Source organism: Tenrec ecaudatus, chromosome 4, assembly GCF_050624435.1.
Source record: "Tenrec ecaudatus isolate mTenEca1 chromosome 4, mTenEca1.hap1, whole genome shotgun sequence".
Lineage (NCBI taxonomy): Eukaryota > Metazoa > Chordata > Mammalia > Afrosoricida > Tenrecidae > Tenrec > Tenrec ecaudatus.
The window spans coordinates 4,246,556-4,266,298 of record NC_134533.1 but is presented as its reverse complement, the minus strand read 5'-3'; the positions used below and the strand labels follow the sequence as shown (position 1 = coordinate 4,266,298).

At 58.2% G+C, this 19,743-nt stretch overlaps 1 protein-coding gene across 1 annotated transcript in view; it reads left to right on the top strand.

Moving 5' to 3' along the window:
• Nucleotides 1-19,743, top strand: part of ANO1 (anoctamin 1) — a 160,899-nt gene that overhangs the window by 60,167 nt on the left and 80,989 nt on the right. The window contains exons 2-3 of the mRNA XM_075545234.1: nt 8,440-8,612; nt 14,735-15,052. Of these exons, the coding sequence (XP_075401349.1) occupies nt 8,440-8,612; nt 14,735-15,052 (491 nt within the window). The remainder of the gene's footprint in view (nt 1-8,439; nt 8,613-14,734; nt 15,053-19,743) is intronic.

Below are 19,743 nucleotides of genomic sequence, written 5' to 3'. Positions count from 1 at the left end.
GCTGGGAACTGCTGACCATGCAGCTCGCAGCCCAGTGCACGGCCACCGCGCCACCAAGGCTCCCTGGTGAAGAAGGGCAGTGACCGGGAGGAAGGCTCTGACACAGGGGCTGCAGCAATGGGCTCAGGCTGAAGAGCAAGCTTTCCCCTCGGTCTTGGAAACCCGCAGGGACAGTTCCACCCTGTCCTTTGGGGTCACCGAGAATCGGAACCCACTCGATCGATGGCCGTGCATTTGGTTTTGATTGCTGACACTGCCTGGTTCACATCATGGAAGCCAGGGCTTGCAGCACAGAGAGGCATGGCATCCGATCGCAAAATGGTCAATAACTACTCGATACTGAGAACCCTGGCCCAGCCAGCTCAACACATTTTGGGAAGAGGGTGGGCATGGCATAATTCAGTTCGTGGTACCAGCCAAGCCTGGTGTTCGGGCTCAGGAATCTGGCTTTATCTGGTCTTCGGAGGAGGAGCTATGGGGAGACTGCTTCCCCAGGGAAGTTCTCTCCAGGGATTCTCTGGGGTGCTGGGCTCTGTGGTCAGCCCATGAGCTGTGTTTAGGGAAATGACGAGATTGTGGGGGTGGGAGTGGGAGGCAGCAGGACAGGGGTGTTCCCGAAGCCCTCCCCACTCCACAGAGAGACAGCTCAGTGTCAGAGAGGAGAGTCAAGCTCCCCAGGGCAAACCAGAACTCGCAACCCTTGGCTAGGAACTGAGCACTTTATTATTACATCACTCAGGGACCAGGGATACACGGGGCAGGCAGCCCACAGCCATTCACTCTGAGACCCCATGCCTACTCTCCAGTCATCTCAGGGGGCTGAGTCCTGGAGGCCCCACCTCCCCAGGGACGCAGTAACAGTCTGAGTGGCAGGTTCGCTCTGTGGCTGCCTCTTACTCTCAGAAAGACTGCCTGTGTCCGTGGCAGACAGATCTCTATTTTTCACTAGGACGAGTTCTCAAAAATTTGGAGGTCATCGGCATCTGGGGCAGGAGCATAAAGAGGGCCAGCCCAAAAAGCTTTCTTTGGGAGCCTAGGTGAGGGGCAGGGACATGATGGGAAATGTCCACTCTCGGTTCAGCAGCATCTGTCACCATGGGGACCACTGCCAGGCCTCCCCGGGCTCTGGGGGAGGGGAAAGAGGTGCCCAGTCTGAATATCCCCCCACATCTCCCAAAACAAAGGAGCCTGGTGGCGTAGTGGTTGCACACTGGGCTACTAACCACAAGGTCGGCAGTTTGAACCCACCAGCCGCTCCATGGGAGAAAGACCGGGCTTTCCACTCCAGTAAAGAGTTAGTGTCTCGGAAACCCACTGGGGCAGTTCTACCCTGTCCCATGGGTCTCTGTGAGTCAGGTGGACTCGTTGGCAGGGAGTTTGGATTGGTCTCCCAAAAAGGACCCCCCAGTGGAGCCTGTAAGCGCTAATATCAGTGGGTGTTTCAGGGTGGAGGCCCCAGGGCAAAGGAGCGGGCAGTGGTTAAGCTCTCAATCATCTGCTGAAAGATGGGCCATTTGACCCCAGCAGGAGCAGCACGGGAGAATGGCCTGGTCATCTGGCAGCCTTGGGAACTGTGGGTCAGTTCTGCTTTGGCCTGCCGGGTCGCCCTGAGTCGGAACTGGCCCCAGAGTGCTGCTTGGTTTATATAACACCAGAGAGGCTGCTGGTGGGCCCTCCTCCACTGTCGCTGGGAACAGCCACTGCCATCTGATTCAGATGGAGGGGGACCCCATGGGACAGAGCAGAACCCCCACAGGGCTTCCAAATTTTCATTGCTATGGGAACAGATGGCCACGCCTTCCTCTGAGGCACAGCTGGTGGGTTTGAATGGCCTACCTCTTGGGGTGCAGCTGAGTGCCACCAAGCCCCCAAACTCCAAACCAAAGCCACCATCAGCTCAGAGTCATAGTGTCCCTACAGAGGGTTCTCCATGGGGACACACAGCGGATGATGGCTCTCCCACCCCTACCCCCCAGTGCCTGCGGGATTTGGACTACTGACCTTGAGGTTGGCAGCCTAGTGTCTAACCCACAACTCCCCGGCGCTCTGTCTTGTGCTTCCAAGCCAAAACCAGATCCACTGCATCGAGGCCGAGCTGACTCACCGTGACCCTGAAGGACAGGCCAGCACAGACCCTGTGGGGTGCTGAGACCAACTCCTTACGGGAGCAGAGAGACTTGTCTTCCTCCTGCAGAGGAGCGGCTGGTAGTTTCAAACTGCTGCCCTTGCAGCTCCAGGCCTCCTTAAATAAGTCAGCAGCCCTGAAAAGATGATCGTATGCCGGGAAGGCCCAGAACAGATGAGTCATGTGTCACACAGAGAGGCAGCTAGAGATGGCGTCCCATGGGGTGGGCGTGGTCAGAGGCTTTCTTCAAAGCAAGCCCATGGGCCTTCTCAAAAGGCAGGTCGACAATACACTTTCCGTCTGGAAGCTCAACACTGTACATTCTGCTGAGGGTGGGGCATAAACTACCCCCAGACAGAATTTCACTCTGTGGACGCATCCCCAGAACTTTCCACGCAGCCTCCCCACCAACTTTCAGAAGCCCCCCAGGAAAGGGGGGAGACGGTTGAAATGGCAAAGATTTTGTTACACACATCTCACAACAACAACAATAATGAAGCCATGTGGAGGAGGCGCTGAGCCCCTGACTACGAACGGTTCAAACCCACCTGCCGCTCCAAAGGAGAAAGATGAGGCTGTCTGAACCCCATAAAGGTTCTGAAAGTTGGTGGGGAGATTCCATTGTTAACTTCCATTTCCCCACACATTTTGTGAAGTCTCCCCCACCCCCACTGCCTTTCAGTGGACGTATGGCCTTCTCCAACTTTGGAAACCATTGTCCTTGCCCACAGGCAGTTTCCCATCACCCTGGTGGCACTGGGGTTAAAGCGACCGGCTGCGACATGAAAGGTCGAGGTGACACCATGGGCTGCCTACTCTTTGCCCATTGTCTGCTCACTGACCAGCCAGCCACTGGAACCACCCAGCAGTGGAGGAGTTTTTCGGAACTAGATGAGGCTGTCTGCTCCCATGAAGAGTGACAGGCTCAGAACTCCGCCCCCCCGGGGGGGGGCAGTTAGTTCTACCCTGACCTATAGGGTTGTTATGAGCCCACATCAGCTCCAGGGCAGAGGGGTTTGATTTTGACAGAGAGTCGCAAAGCCCCTGAAACAATACTTCCCCACTCACCCCGCCAATCACAACCTTGACCCTGTTTCTGGAAACGCTTGCCTGTTCTGGGAATCCGACCCTCTGTGGCTGAGTGTGTTCACCCAGCATGCTCCATCCAAGCGGGGCAGCTGCCACAGCTCCGTGCCCCTCCCTGGTCTATGTGGATGGCATGGTTGTCCAGCCCAGCTGCCCACAGACGGACACTCCATGGTGGTTGCTCTCTGTGAACAGGGCTGCCCCAAACCCAGACGGACACATCCTGGTCTGAGTCCCAGCCTTGGAGCCCCTGGTGCAGACTCCCTAGTTCACTTGGTTTCTGTGTTCCTCGGGTTGAGGGGCTTCCATGCCGACCAGGGCAGCCTTTCACTCCCCCTCCAGGCTCGGATGGAGGAGCCCTGGTGTCAGCCTCCAAGCCTGCAGTTCAAGGCCACCAGGCCCTTGGTGGGAGAAAGATGAGACTTTCTATTGTGCAAAGGGCTATGGTCGCAGAAACCCACAGGGGACATTCTGCCCTGTCCCGTAGGATCGCTGGGGGTCAGGATCTGTGACCCCATGCTGTGAGTGTGAGCTTTGGGCCTTGGAGGAGGGTTCAGCCACACCAGCACCTGCTGGCTGTCGTGGTCTGCGCACAGTCACGCTGGAGCTCACCTGTTTGGATCTGCTTGGGAGGTGAGATTTCTGGCTGACTTGGCCCCCTGCTTGTGGCCCAAGGGGAAACAGGCCCCTCACTGAGCCTCAGCTGTGAGACGCAGGGGTGGGTCCTAATATTGCCTCCCAGGTTTTTGTGGTATAGGCCGGGGCCAGCAGTAACGGTGTGTGGAGACATTTTTCTCCCAACTGGGTGTGGTTACGTGTTGGGCTCCTCACCACAAGGTCAGCAGTTCTAAACCACCAGCCGTTCCTCAGGAGAAAGATGAGGTTTTCTATTCCCATAAAGAGGTACATCCTCAGAAACCCACAGGGGAAGTTCCACCCTGGCCTAGAGGGTTGCTGTGAGCTGGCATCGACTCGGTGGCAGTGAGTTTGGGTGTTTAGGGAGGTTCCTGGCATCTCATGGGTAGAGGCCAAGGGATACTCAACACAGCCCCTCCTCCCCCAGCACCACAAAGCCAGCGTGAGTGGCGGCCGGCAGAATGAAATACTAAGCGGTGAAGATACAATGGTGGCGGCAAGGCTCCTCCTGTCTCTTACAAGCTGCTGGAGGGCCTAGAGGAGCCCTGGTGGCACCGTGGGTTAAGTGCTTGGGCTGCTACCCTGGTGATTGGTGATTCAAATCTCCTCAGGAGAAAGACGAGGTTGTCTGTTCCTATAAAGAATGACAGCATCAGAAATCCTATCTGTGGGGTTGCTATGAGTCTACTGGAGCCCTGGTGGTGTAGTGGTTACTTGCTGGGCTGCTAACCCCAGGATCAGCAGCTCAAATCCACCAGCAGCTTCGAGGGAGAAAGATGAGGCTTTCTACTCCCATGAGAGAGTTACAAGCTTGGAAACCCACAGGGGCAGTTCCACCTTGCCCTAGAATGGGGCCACGATCAATCTGAAAGGACCCAGGGGTAGTGAGTACTTTGAGAGTGAGTGTGAGTCAGACGGTGGTAGGTTTTTGGAGTCTTAAAAACTGGTCATTTGACCCAACCAAGCAGTGCTCCTCCAGCCCCTCCCCTCGGTAGAAATGGCAGCAAGGATTCAAGTCACCGGAGGGGGTGGCATCACGGCTGGCACTGAGGGCAGAGTGGGAGCCCGAGAGCGAGGGCGAGCCAGCTGGGAGCTCCGTGCTCTCCAGAATATAATGCTACGTGCCCCCCACCACCCGCACCCCCCACAGCCGCAAGTGACTGCTCTCCGAGCAGGGATTTGACCCTGCTGATGAAAGCTGCCCCTTGGGGCCTCTCAGGCTGAACATCGCACGTTAAAAGGCTGGGAGGCAGAGAGAGTACGGCTGTTTATCTAGCCAGCCTCGTGGAGAAGCAGAAAAGCCCGAGGAAATGGGCCCCACAGACACACTGGGGCAGGAACTGCTCCCAAGAAGTCCCCGCACAAGGAAGGGGGCACTTGACGACCAGGGCAGGGCTATCCCACTCTTGGGCTGACGGCTCACACGGAGAATTCTGTGCCCGCTCGGGGCTTTTTCTTTTCGTCTAGAAAAGATGATGGGGTCCCTCGATCACACAAAGGGCTGATGCACTCGGCTGTGATGGAATGGGGGGAGGTGCCAATTCACCCAAAGGTGCCTCAGAAGAAAGTCCTGGTGACCTGCTTCTGAGAAACCGACCCCATGAACGCTGCTCTAGCCCGCTCACAGGCTTGACCCCATGGCCATGGTGGTCCTTTTGTGGGGTGTCCTTGGGGTCCCCTGAGGGAGCACTGGTGGCATACTGATTAGGCATTAGGCTGAGATCCCAAAGGCCAGCAGTTCAAAACCACCAGCTGCTCCTCAGTAAAAAGATGAGGCTTTCTGCTCCCATAGAGAGTTACAGTCTCAGAAACTCCCACGGGGCAGTTCTCCCCGTCCTCGAGGGTCTCTGTGAGTCTATTGACCCCATGGCAGTGGGTTCGGTTTCAGGTTGGTTTTGGGGTCCCTGAGGGGTGGGAAGGGCGCTAATCACGAGCTTGGAGGTGAGTCCACCCAGAAGTGCCTCAGAAGAAAAGTCTGGTTACTTGCTTTCTGAAAACTCAGGGGATGAAAACACAGAGTGGGGGGATGTTACAGCCTGAGGGTGGCAATCGGTGGCACAAATTGGGGGATAAAACAAACATAAGCTTGTTTGGTTGGTTCCGATTCATAGCACTCCTCTAGAGCAGTGGTCCTCTACCTTCCTAATGGCACGACCCTTGCATACAGCTCCTAATGTGGTGGTGACCCCCGACAATAAGATTATTTTCGTTACTACTTCATCACTGTCACTTTGCTACTGTTATGAATCAGGCAAACCCCAAAGGGGTCTCGTCCCACAGGTTGAGAACCGCTACTCTAGAGATAGATCTGCCCCTGTGGGTTTCTGAGACTGCATCTCTCTACGGGAGTAGGAAGCCTGGTCTTCCTCCTGGGGAACAGCTGGTGATTTCTACCTGCTGACCCTGTGGTGAGCAGCCCAGCATGTAACCACTGCACCACCAGGCCTCCCACCTGTGACACAGAAACAAGAGGCTAAGCATCACTTCTTCAGTTCAGCCACAGGGGGCGCTGCCCCGCAGGATTGGAGAGCCACCTCGTCCACCAGACCAACACCCCTCATTTTCATGGGGTCAAGCCAACTCTAGCCACCCAGCAGGACAGTGTAGAACTGCCCCTGTGGGTCCCCAGGCTGTAACTCTCTCTGGGAGCAGATGATGGGGTCTTTGACCAGGATGAGAGAGCTCCATTTCCACTCTTGTTGCACAAGTCTCCCCCTCGCCATCCTCTGACAGATCTTTGTCCCTTGAACATGGATTTTGAATGACAGCACATTTGGGGTTTTAAGACCTGGGGTTGATGCCAACAAGAATAAGAGGACTGAGTTATGTAACCGTGTGTGTGTGTGTGTGTGTGTGTGTGTGTGTGTGTATACACGTGCATATTTCATTCTTCTTGGCAATACTGAGCTGCATTTGGGGGCGGAGGTCCCCCACAACGGCTGTTGCTCTGGGAAGTGGCCAGCCTGGAACTCTTCAGCTTGTCACAGACGGTCCTGCCCTGGCACTCAGGGTCCCCCACCCCAGCCCCCATCCCAGTCAGTTTCAGGAGTCCACAAACTGAAGCCTAGAGGGGAGAGGCCTCACAGGGGCCACAGGTGTGCTGTCTCCTCTGCCCAGCCTGACAGTGTCTGGAGGTGCTGAGTGAGCTGTATGCACCAGGGTACTCATCGTCCCACCGGGTGGGGGCTGCGTGGTCCAGGCACCGCGGGGCGAGAAAACCAGGCCCCAGGTCACCGGCTCCCCACCCACTTGACCTGCCTCTAGAGTCCACCCTGACATTGGGTCTACTGGGACCTCAGTACCCAGGGAGTGGCCTTGTCAACCTTTCTGGGGGAACCCTGAGTGCCCTTTAGTGGCCTACACACACACACACACACACACACACACACACACACACACACACACACACACACACACGGGGTCTCCCTCCACACCACTGAGGCCCAGGGATCTTGGAGGGCAGTGTCACTAGCTTTCTTGTTAGGGATAGACCTCACAGCCTAGTGACTACTGTGGACCAGGGCCTGAGGCAGGGAGTATATGCTGCTGGAGGACCCCCCACGATCCCCCACCCACTCACCCCCACCCTGTTGATGGGAGCTTGGCCACGGGGGGGGGGTGTTGGAGGGGCAAGCAGCCCCCACAAGGTAGGCCTGCCTGGCAGGATCCGATAGTGGAAGGGGGGCGGGGCTGGGCACACAGCCAGGAAGGCCCCTGGGCCTAAACCTGCGGGAGGCTGCCCTGCGGAGGTGGAGGCTTAAAAGCCTGGCCTGTGAAGCCCTGCTGGTGAGTCAGGTCCCCAGGTGGGCAGAGATCAAAGTCCCGCACCGGGTGCCCCTCCGGGAGGCGACACACGATTGCGCACCGAGTTAGCTGCCCCGGGGGACCCGCCTGCCTGTGCGGACGCCCCAGGGAATCTCAGGGCCCTCCGACAGGGGCGCGGCACCTCTCCCCACACAGTGGCGGGCGGGGCACGCCCCGAGTGCCAGGTCAGGAGGTGAGGGGTCCCGGACACTCAGCCCCGTAGATGGGGGCCCCGCGTCACTTTAGGGGGTTCGGGAGATGGTTCCCGCCGGGAGCCTCACCGGGTGGAAGGGCGCGCCGCGGAGGGCGGGTCTCTGAAAGCAGGCCGCCTCCCTGGAGGAGGGGGCAGCGGCGGCAGGAGCCTGCCCGCGGGTGGGGAGGGAGGGGACAGGCGGCACGACTTCGTCGCTCCAGAGGGCTCTTTTCTCCGCTGCCCGGGTGACAGGGGCCACGGGAGCGCGACCTCCCTCCCGGGACGTGGTTTTTCAGGTGGGGGTCTGTGAGTCCCCTTGACAAGCGCTAGGGCTCCGAGGGGCACAAGCCTCGGGTAAAATTACAACTCGGAGGGGGCCGCAGGAATGAGCTCTTCTTCCTGTGTTTAAATTGCTGGAAAATTTGACCGCGCGGCCGCCGCCCCTGCCCTCGCCGCCGCTGGCTCGGCCGCCCGGGGAAGGGAGGCAGGCGGGCGGGCGGGCGGCGCGGGCCAGGCGGGCCGAGGGTGCAGGGCGGAGAGGGGCGGCCCCTTGCGCGCGTAGTCGCCGCCGCCACCGTTCCGTCTGGCTTTGCAGAGGCCGCGGGGGCCGAGGCTGCGGAGGGCGCGCCGCCGGGCGGGCCCTGCGCACCGGCGGTTGAGATGAGGGTCCCCGAGAAGTACTCCACGCTCCCGGCGGAGGATCGCAGCGTGCATATTATCAACATCTGCGCTATCGAGGACATCGGTTACCTGCCTTCCGAGGGCACGGTGAGTGCGGGCGCCCGAGGGAGGGCGGGGGAAGCGGGGTCCCGGGCCACACCCTGCGCGCACGTGGACCCTGAAGGGCGCGCTGGGATCCGGGTCCCCCGCGGGACGCGCGCCCCCAGGACTGGGAACAGCCAAGTCCCAGGCTCCTGAGGCTGTACCCAGATCCCAAGATCCAGCTAGAGCGCTTGAATGGGGACACGGGATGGGGGGGACACTTCTCCCCAGTCCGCGGCTGAAGATACCCATTGGGTAGCCAAGATGTGGCAGGGGCAGTGGACCGCCATTCTGGTGGGAGGGTGGCAGCTTCCAGTTTCTACTGAGTTGTCACTCAGGGGTTGGGGGTGGTGTCAGTGTCTTCACCCCCCCACCCCCACCTGCCAGGGACACTTTAGAATCCCCATCTGGCCAGAGAGCTCCCAACTGCTTTGGGGGAGGGGGGAGGGGAAAGCCTAGGGCTGTGAGACTGCTCCCCCTACCAACTCTGCCCCACCCCTACCCCAGGCCCCATGGGGTGGTAGAGTGTCCTGGTGTTGAGGATACCCTTCTCTCTCTCTCCCCCTGGGGCGGGGCTCAGCAGGAAGGGACTGGGAAAAGTCCACTAAGACAGAAAAGGGCTGGAGAAGTAGGCTCCAGGGAGGCGGGGGTCGAGGCCAGGCGGGTTGCTGGCTTGGCACTGTGGAGCCAGGACACAGCCCCCACCCCCAGCCCCAGCTGTGCCACAACTCCTGCCCTGCATAGCTCTACCAAGCCAGCTCCCTGCCTGCCCCTTCATCCCCTGTCCCCTCCTTGTGGAGCAGCCTGGGAATAGGCCAGCCAGGGAGCTGCAGGGTGGGACCTGGGCAGGGCAAAACTCTTGTCCCCTCCCTGCATACACACCCTGGGGGTTGCATCTGGGGTGGGTGGGTAGGGAGTAGGGGGGGGTGGTCCTGTGGCCAGCTGGGAGCAATTGTGGGCAAGTGTAGCCAGTGAAGGGAGGGTCTGCATGAAGGACAGACAGACACTGGTCTTAGGGGCACAGAGGTGCCTGCGGTTTGTCCTGGGCAGCCCAGGCACCTACACAGCAAAGGCCCGCCCCTCCACAAGTCCTCAAGATGGAGCATGAGCCACTACAGGACAAGGGACATTTCGGTAGCACTGTGCCTGTGCCAAGTTCCTGTATACCACCCCCTGGAAACTCTCCCAGCAGCCCTGTGAAGTGGGAACTATTCTCTCAGATGGTGAAACTGAGGCTCAGAGGGGCTGGCGCTTGTCCCTGCCGCCCACCTGAGAGGAGGATCCCTGGGAAAGGTCTGAGACCCAGAAGCAGGTGGCATGGGAAGCAATGACACTCTGGAGGACGGGGCTGGTTCTCCTTGTAGGTTCTCAGGCCAAGTTACTGGGACGTGAGCAGGGGACAGTGGTAGTGGTGCCAAGGATGGGGGTGGGTGGGAAGGACTCCCTAGAAGCTGGGCTAAGTGTGAGGCTCAGAGAGGGAGCCCTGGAGTTGAGTGCAGGGGCTTAGCCAGAACCGGGCTCCAACTGTCCGTCCCCCCCACACCCGCCTGAAACCCATCTCAGAGCCCCAACATCTGCAAAGAGGCAGATAGCATGTCCCTTCCCTCCAGGTCCTCTGAACACCGGGTGTGCGGCATTGCCGGGCTTCGGGCTTGGCAGTGTGGGGGGCCTTTGAACCGAGTTGCTGCCCATAGGAAGGAGAAGTGGCCAGCGGGCTCTTGTGGGTAGAATTATCCACGGACAGGCTGGCAAGGCTGCCCAGCAGCCAGGGCCTGTCTGAGCGGGACAGGTGACGTCAGAGGAATAGCTCCCAGGGTATCCCCAGCTCAGCCCAAGCCAATAATTATTGCTCACCCGTTACCCTGAGTCACCAGCGAAGGTGGCCTCCTGCACAGGAAGACCAGAGGGTGTGGGCTGCGCTGCACAGAGCCCCGACCAGCGTTCCACAGGGCTCCGGGCAGCTGAGACGTTGCCAGGGATTGCAGCCGCCAAAAAAGAGGCCCCCGCCAGGCAGCTGCGGGTCCTGTCTGCCTCTCTCTCTGCCTGTGTTCCATCCGGAGCGGAGTCAGTATAGGGAGCTGGCTCAGACATCACACACTGGCACTCAGGGCTAGTGGTTTCACGTTTAAAGTGCCAGGGTGAGGGTGATGGTTTCAATCGCGCGTTCTCCTGGGCCCTGGAACGCCCGTCCAAGCTTCCAGGACCGAAGGGAATTGGGCTAGGCTGGTGAAACAACTCCCCACACCACCCCAGTGTTAGGGAAAGTGAGCTGGCCCATGCGTTCCCTTAGAAAGTGCCTCATGTAGACCCTGAATGACAGTCACTCATGTGGCCCTGCCCTCTGGAGCCCTGCCCACAGATAACTCCTGCCATGCCTGTCCCCACTCTCCACCTCCCTGAGGGTTGCAACTCACAGTGACTCTACAGGACAGCAGTCAGGGAAAGGAGAAGCGTCCAGGGCTTCCCTGACCACCTGCATTGGGATGTTAGGCATTGGGAAGTTAGTGTCTCACTCACATCCCTCCCACTGGCCCTCTGGTCCAGCCCTCCACCAGTTCGGTCTCCTTCTCACTGTTCCATGTCCCACTCTGTGTGAGCAACTGCCTCTGACTTGCCCCCACCCCTTGGGAGCGCCCCCAGGGGAGCAAGCTGGCCCTTTCTGTGTTTCTGTGTGATGACAAAAGGATGGAGTCCTTTCATTAAAAACCAAGACCCTAGGGGAGGGAGCTGGGCACCCAGGGCCATGTGTCCCAGCTGGGCTGGCACTCAGTGCTGCTGCCTGCTGGGCCCCCTGGCATCCAGCAGGAGCCAGATTCCATTTGTCAACCACCCAGAGGCCCTTCCTCGCCTCCGCCCCTCATCCTGTGCAGGGCTCTGCACACACTGGGAGAGCAGACCTCAGGGCAGGCTTTGGCACTCTGCCCTGCTCTAAGTCCTTTATTTATCTATGGATACAACCCACCCCCATGGGACCGGGTAAAACCTCCCCAGTGGGTTTGTCAGACTAACACTCTTTCTCCCAGTTCCTCCTCATCCTTTAAGCCTCATCTTCCTCCCACAGGTACAAGGGGGCTTCCAAGAAAGTTCCTGGAAAAATTCCATTCCCTACCACTCCCATTTTCCCACCAACTCCTGGAAGTCCCTTCCAATATAGACGAAGCCGTCTAATCCTACTGGCATCCTCCACAAAGGCAGTCCCATTACACAAAGGGCTGGGTGTTACTCCCACACCTGTTTTACACAGAGGGACAGGGGCTCAGAGAGGTTACGCTCTGTGCTTGGACACACAGTGGTGTCTGGCCCAGGCAGGAAGACAGAATTTGCCTCTGGCTTCCCCAGGACCTGATGCCCAGATGCACCTGCCGCAGTCTCCTCCCCTCTTCCCCCTCTCTCCCCTCCTCCCCTTCCACCTCCTCCTCCTCCCCTCCTCTCCCTCTACCTCCTCCTCTTCTTCCCTTCCACCTCCCCCTCCCCCTCCTCTTTTCCTCCTTTCTACCTCCCCCTCCCCCTCCTCCCCCTTCTTTTCCCCTCCTCTACCTCTACCTCCTCCCCCTCTTTTCTTCCACCTCCTCCCCCTCTCCTCCCTACCTCCTCTGTCCCCCTTCTCTCTCCCCTCTTCCTTCCCTTCCCCATCCTCCTCCTCCTCCTGTTTTTTCCCCTCCTCTCCTTCAGTCACTGGCACCATATGGTCCCACAAGTCAGTTTCCACACACAGGTGCAGCTCGTCACAATGTATGTACAATGTTTCCACAATGTATCTACATTCTCTTCCTTGTGGTTTCTTGGTTCTGTTTCCAGTTCTCTCTTCTCGCAGCCTCCTTTCTTCTATCTTGGCTTCAGAGAAAAAGCTGCCTTTCAGGTATCCTTCTACCCCCTCCTCCCCCACCACACACACTGTACTGTTTGAGGAGGGGACCTTTCTTTGGGGTCTCGACCTCCATTCTGCATGTCACTGGAAGGTGCTAAGGGGAGGGGTTCTGTTCACAGCAAAAGTGTCACAGGATCCTAATTCAGAAAGTCCTCTGGGCTTAGGCAGTCTGGACCTTTTTTAAAGAATCTGAGATCACTCCACAGTGTTCTCCCACTCTCTGCAGCACGACCAGGGCAGCTGGGCACCGTCTAGGTCTTTTGGTCTCTGTGGACAAGGCTGTCCACTAGCCTGGTCTCCCATGATGCCTGCACTGGCTGCCAAGCAAGACAGAACTGAGGTCCAACCAAATTACTACCCCTACCAGCCTTGTCGTTTCTAGTGACAGAGGTAGGGTCAGCTATGTGGGGTCAACTATGGGGATTTGGCTCCAAGGCCACCCCTCCTTGCTGGGCAATGTGAGCCAACTGCTATCACCCAACTTTCAGAGTCAGCTTTGGGGGAGCTTGTGATATGCCCCATGGTCGTGGTGGCTGGATGGAGGGGCCCCTGAGTGTGAGGGTGGGCCTGGAGGCTGGGCTCAGCCAGGAGCCTGTTCTGCATCCTGGTGCCTCCCCTCGCTGGGCTCTGCTTCCCACCACAAAGAAGAGCACCTGGGCCCACCTCGCCCACAGCTTGATCACAGGCCTGCCACATTCTATCCTCATCCCAACTTCTGGGATGGGTGAGCAGGTTCCCACGGGGCTCCAAAGCCAGCTCTTCTCACCTGCCCTTGCTCACCTGGCCTGTAAGCACCAGAAGTCTCCACTGGCAAGAGCAAGGCTGTGATGAGGGCCAGGCAGAGCCCGAACTCAGCCTGGATCTCCCTAATGGCCCTCCCTGGATTAGATGGCTACCCATTCCTCATGATAGCCTCCTGCCACCTCCGTCCAGAGCCATGCCCCTCACACACACACACCCTGCACCCCAAGCTATAAGCAATGCCCAAGTCCCCCAAGGGCACCTCTCAGGGCCAGAGAAGTTGACAGGCAGTGGCATGGCTCTGCCCAGCCTTAGACCAGGGTGAAGGATTCCAGGTCCCACTTCCTTCCTACAAGAGAGAGGGACTTTCTTGCTGGGGGCCAGCTTCGTACCTTTGGTGCCCTGCGTGAGGACTCCAAGAGCCCCCTGACCTCTGACCAAACAGCTAGATGGGGGGAGAGCCTGAACAGGGAAGCAGCCATGGGAGACCCTGTGGGTCATAGTGACATGAAAGAACATTGGGCGCTGCCTGCGGGAGGTCTGCAGGCAGGACCTCAGCTCGCCCTGCTGCACGGAAGTCCTGGCCCCGCGCAGGGAAAGCTCTCCCTGGGCGGGCGGGTGGGCGTGCGTGCGTGCGTGCATGTGTGTGTTACTCTGCAGCACTCACAAACACCGGGCTGGTTAGTGTCCGGTTGGCAGCCCCTGGCCAGATGAGCAACCAGTGTCTCCTGGAATTCCTGCTCCAGGAAGGCAGGGCCTGGTTGTGTCTTAGGCTGTTTCAGGCCTTAAGAGAGCGCCTGACTGAGCATAGGCATTCAGTAAGGATTTGTTTGATGAATAACCGAGTGAGTGAATGGTGAGGGAGGGCGGGAGGGAGTACATGAATGAGTGAGCAAATGAGTGAATGAGGAAATGCGCGAGTGAATGTATGAGTGGATGGTTGGATGGTTAAATGGTGGTGGATGGAAGGGAAATGGTGGGTGGAGGGATGGGAAGATGGATAGAAGGAAGATTGGATGGATGGATGGATGGATGGATTGAAGGATGAATGGGTGGATGGATGGATAGATGAATGGGCAGATGGATGGATGGATGGAAGAATAGAGGGATGGATGGTTAGAAGGAAGGATGGGTGAATGGATGGATAGATAGATGGATGGAAGGATGGACGGATGGAAGAATAGAGGGAGGGATGGTTGGAAGGAAGGATGGGCGGATGGAAGGATGGATGGATGGAAGAATAGAGGGATGGATGGTTAGAAGGAAGGATGGGTGGATGGATGGATAGATGGATGGATGGATGGACGGATGGAAGAATAGAGGGATGGATGGTTAGAAGGAAGGATGGGCGGATGGAAGGATGGATGGACGGACGGATGGAAGAATAGAGGGAGGGATGGTTGGAAGGAAGGATGGGCGGATGGAAGGATGGATGTAACCATTCTGTCTGAAAGGTGCTCCTTAAAAACCCTTCTCCAGCAGCCCGCTGATGGGTGGGCTTCCCCTTCTCCCCACGTAGCTCTTGAACTCCCTGTCGGTGGACCCTGACGCGAAGTGCAAGTACGGCCTGTACTTCCGGGATGGCAAGCGGAAGGTGGACTACATCCTGGTTTACCACCACAAGCGCCCTTCAGGCAGCAGGACTCTGGCCAGGCGGGTCCAGCACAGCGATGCGCCCCCAGCAGCTCGCAGCGTCAAGCAGGACCAGCCCCTGCCAGGGAAGGGGTCCCCAGTGGAGCCCCCCCTGGATTACCAGGAGGACGACAAGCGGTTCCGCAGGGAGGAGTACGAGGGCAACCTCCTGGAGGCCGGCCTGGAGCTGGAGCATGACGAGGACGTGAGTGCTCCCGTCTTGGGGTGCGGAAGTGGGGGAGGGGGCTGGAGCTGGAGCCTGGCCTCAGAGGAGCGGGGAGCACGCCGTCTTGTTGGGGAGGCAGACACGGCCTCCCAGAGGCACCGGGAGCACACGCTAGCCCCCACCCTTGTTGCCCAGGCTACATCTGCTCTTGGGAGGAGCTGACCCCCACAACAGTGGCCTCGGGGTCATGCCATTTCCGCTCTGGTCACTTCCTCCCCCGGGAACCTTTGCCCCGTCAGCAAGGGGAGGGCACAGCCCTCTAGGGTGCCCTTCTGGGTGGCCTTGGCCCTTCTCTGAGCCTCAGTTTCCCCATCTTTGAGATGAGGAGGTAGGAACAGCTGGTCCCTGAGGCTTCTGGTTCTCTGAGAGACTGAGAGGGTACTGTCCTAGCCATGCCTGAGAATCCTCCCCAGAGGCATGTGCTGCCTCTCACCACGCGTCCTCTCAGCCCTGGAACAGTGGGCGTCCCCTGCCTGCCCCCTTGGCCTTTTTGCTGTGCGGCCATGCCAACAGACACTCTGGACACCCTTGTCCCCTCCCCCCCACCCATATGACCAGTGGACAGTGTATAGATGAACCAGGAGCCTCTGAGATACGTCAAGTGGGGGATGTTCTCAGCAAGCAAGGTCACTCTGGGTGTCCCAAGACCCACCATGAAAGGGGAGAGTAAGACCCGGCATGCCTTGGCTAGGCAGGGGGCAAAGAACCCCTGCCCTTACTTAAAACCCACGGTGAGGACTGTCCGAGCTGTGGGCTGTATAATCAACACCAGCCTACAGTTCATGCTTCACCAAAGAGAGGCAATTTCAACCATCACATTAAACAAACAAGACCAAACTCATGCGTCCATGCCGACTCCTGGTGACGGTAGAGAACAGTGTCGAACCGCCCCTGTGAGTTTCCGCCAGTGACTCTTTATGGGAGTAGAAAGCTCTGTCTGTCTCCCAAGGAGCGCCTGGTGATTTTGAACTACAAACCTTGAGATTAGCAGCCCGACGTGTAACCTTAAGGGCCAGTTAATTGGATGTTCGGGCAGGATGGCCTGAGACCGATGCTATGAGTATCCATGGGGCAGGTCCCCCCCCACTTGGCCTTGCATGGACGCCTGCTCACAGCAACCCTGTAGGAACCAGGTCTTCATGGCTGTGACCTTCCTAAGTCTACTGCCAGGCCTTTCTTCCTAGGTGCCTTCCAGGGGCTGAGGGGGGTGGCTTGAACCACCTTTGATGAACAGACAAGTGCTCAATCCTTTGCCCCTCCCACACACACCCTGATTCTGTTGAGATCAAAGAGCTAGCAGGGAACTCTGCTGTGTTTCCGGGCAAGCAGATCTGGGGTAGCGGCTCCGGGCTGAGAGCCGCGGGTTCGGCAGTTCAAGGAAGCCCCTGGCAGCTCCAAGGGAGGAAGGCAGGATTTTCTCATCCCCTAAACAGTTACAGCCCGGGAAACTTTGCACAGGGGAAGATCTGCCCCGTGTGGTCCGGTTGCTGTGAGTCAGCATCAGCGGGAGAGCCATGGTGTGTGGCCATGCACGGCCCTCGAGTCAATGCTGTCTGATCGAACAAGCGGCCCTGCGCCTGCTCGTGACGGTTGTGTTCAAGCCCACTGTGGCAACTGCTGGGGCGCTCCACCTCCTGGAGGGCCTCCTCTTCTTCGCTGCCCCTCTGCTTTGCCGAGCATGATGCCCTCCTCCGGGCGGGACCAGGCCCCTCCGGATCACACGTCCACAGTACATGGGGCCGAGTCTCGCCATCCTTACTTCTAAGGAGCCTTCTGGCCGCACTTCCTCTAAGACAGATCTGTTCTTCCTCTGGCCACCCATGGGACTTCAGGGACATCAGGCCTTCCGCGGCCTTCCCCATCCCTTTGCCCACTCTTGCATGCAGCACCATGCCAGGGCCTGGCTCGGGCATCTCAGTGCTCAAGGAGAGATCTGTGTTTGGAGCACGCCTCTCACGTCTCAGCCGACAGCAGATCGGCCCCCTCAAGGCACTGTTGGGTTTCCGATTGCTACAACCCAAACCCGAAGGAGAGCCCTTCCCTTTGACCTACCTCCTCGGGTCACACCGCCTTCCAGGGTTCTGGTGATCCCAGGGTACCTGTTACCTGTTGAAGTTTCAGGATTGGGCCCAAGCTTTAGGATTCCAGGTCTTGTCAGAGCTTGGACCACTTCTGTTCACTGTACCCTGGCGGTGGCCACTCAGGAGAGGCAGGTTCTGGTTGTCACTTTGTCCAGCTGGCCAGCCCCGTGGGTTTGTGTACAGACAACCCTGCCGCGATTGGGGTCTGTTTCGACGTATCCTTTTATAACCGAGGGCCCAGCAGGCTCCGGGCTGTTCTCATCCGGTGCCTGAGTGGGTTCTTGCTCATAGTGACCCCATCCGTGTACCCCAGGACACAACACCCACCAGTCCCTCCCCCTCCTCACGATAGTAATGTTTGGGTTCAGGGTGACAGCCACTGTGTCCCTCCACCTCTTCAAGGGCCTTCCCCTCTTCTCGCTGAGTCTCCACTTTACTGAGCAGGTTCACGTTCGTGTGTGAGAGGATGTCTCACCTTCCTTGCCTCCAAGGAGCATTCCGGCGCCACCTTCTCTGCAGCAGGCTCCTTAGAGACCGGAAAGGCGCCGAGCAGCTCAGGGCGGAAACCGGTCCTGGAAGCAGAGGCCTGGGTGTGCTGTGACCTTTAGCTCTGTCCTTGGTCTGGCCACCGAGGGCTCTTTGCTGAGGACAACTTCACAACTGGGGACTTGAGAGGATAAGAGCCCTGGTCGTGGGCTCTGCGCGGGCCTGCCAACGGCAAGGTTGGTGGTTCAAACCCACCAGCTGCTCCCCGGAGAAAGAGAAGCTCTCTGCTCCTGTAAAGACTAAAATCTGGGAAAGGCACATCTACTTTGTCCCCACTATTGGGTCACTATGAGTCAGCATCCCCGGGCACAGCAGACTTGATACATATTATTGTTGGGAGACCCCTTGGTCTGTTTGACCTCAGTTTCCCCATCTGTGAAATGTGGGTGTCACTCAGTGTGTGCCACAGGGTCACCATGACCCCATGGGATGGAGCAGAGCAGCCTCAGCGGGTATCCAAGGCTGCGGCCCACATGGAAGCAGGCCTCCTGCTCTGACTCCCTTGGAGGGGCTTATGGGTTTGAACCGCGGACCTTCTGGTTAGCCGCTGCACCACTCAGGAAAACAAGAACACACTCCCTGCCCAGAGTCGATGCCGACTCATGGCGAGCCTAGAGGATGGGGTAGGACTGCCCGCCATGGGTTTCTGAGGTGGTCACCTTTTGTGGGAGTAGAAAACCTCATCCTTGCCCCTTGGAGCAGCTGATGGTTTAGAACTGCTGACCTGGGGTTAGCAGCCCGATCCACAACCCCATGGCGCACGCCCAGGGCACTGGCGTCACCAGCTCATCCTGAGTGATCTTTGAAAAGTGCTGGTTTGGAGTCTGACCCCTGGCCAGCCCTTGTTTCTGGCATTACTGCCAGGCAAGGAGCTGTGGCAGAGCGTGCCAGACCCACAGCTTCTGCACGGACGCGCCGTGACATCAGTGAGGTCTTTCAGGGGAGGCGCCTGTTCTTGTCAGGTGCCGCACTGTCAGTCTGACTCCCGGTGACCCCGTGCACAGCAGAACCACGCACCCCCCCCCACACACACACACATCGCCGTGGTCACAGCCACGGTGTGCGCCAACCCAGGGCCTTCCTCTCCTGTGCCGCCCTCCCGCCTCATCAAAGGAGCCCCAGCCAGCTGTGTGCCGGGTTCGGCGGTGCCTTGTTAGCGGAGAGGTCAGCAGTTCGAAACCGCTGGTTACTTGTTTAACTGTCACGGTGGTCTTCTCTCTTCCTCCCTCTTGGTATATGCTCATCTTTGTATTAATATGATTTCATCCTTGCCACTTTGTTTCGTTCCAGTTTTTTATTGTTTCTGTTGGAAGCACAGAAGCTGCCTACAGATAAGAAGGGTGGATAGAGGAGGTGGGGGGTGAGGGGTGGGAGACAGGGAAGGGGAGGAGACAGGGGGCACAGACAGTGTCTGTGGGAGGGGGAGAGGGCACTAGAACTGATGACGATGGCATAAAGCTCATTGTAAAAGTGATTTAACCCTGGGGGCGGGGTTGGGATTGGGGGAGAGAGTTCTAAAATTGATTGTGTTAATGGTTGTACAACTCTTCTTGAAAGGATTGAGCTATTAAATTGTGTGATGTGTGGATTAAGTGCCAACACAATTGTTTTAAAAAGAGTGATCGCCTGGGGCGCCCAGGTGGGTTTCCCTCAGGGTTGCTGGGTCTGGGTGGGCTTGACCAAGTATGAGGCCCTTCTGCAGCCTGTCCCGGAGACGCGTGTCCAGCCCCTGCTCCACTGTGGCCATAACATCCGGGACCGCCAAGCCAGGGCTGCTAACTGCCAGGTCAGCAGGGCTTTCTGCTCCCCCAGAGTGACCGTCTCAGAGCCCCACAGGGGCAGCCCCACCCTGTCCTGTGGGGTTACTGTGAGTTGGTTTTTGGTTGTCTATTTTTTTCCCCTTTTCAGAAGTTGAGTCCCCCTCCAGGGGGTCCCAGTTCCTGTTGGTACTTTTCTCTCGTGTCCTCTTTCTTTCTGTGTGTGTGTTAAAATTATACACGCCCAAACATTGGCCCCTCAACAACGTCCACATGCAAGGTTCAC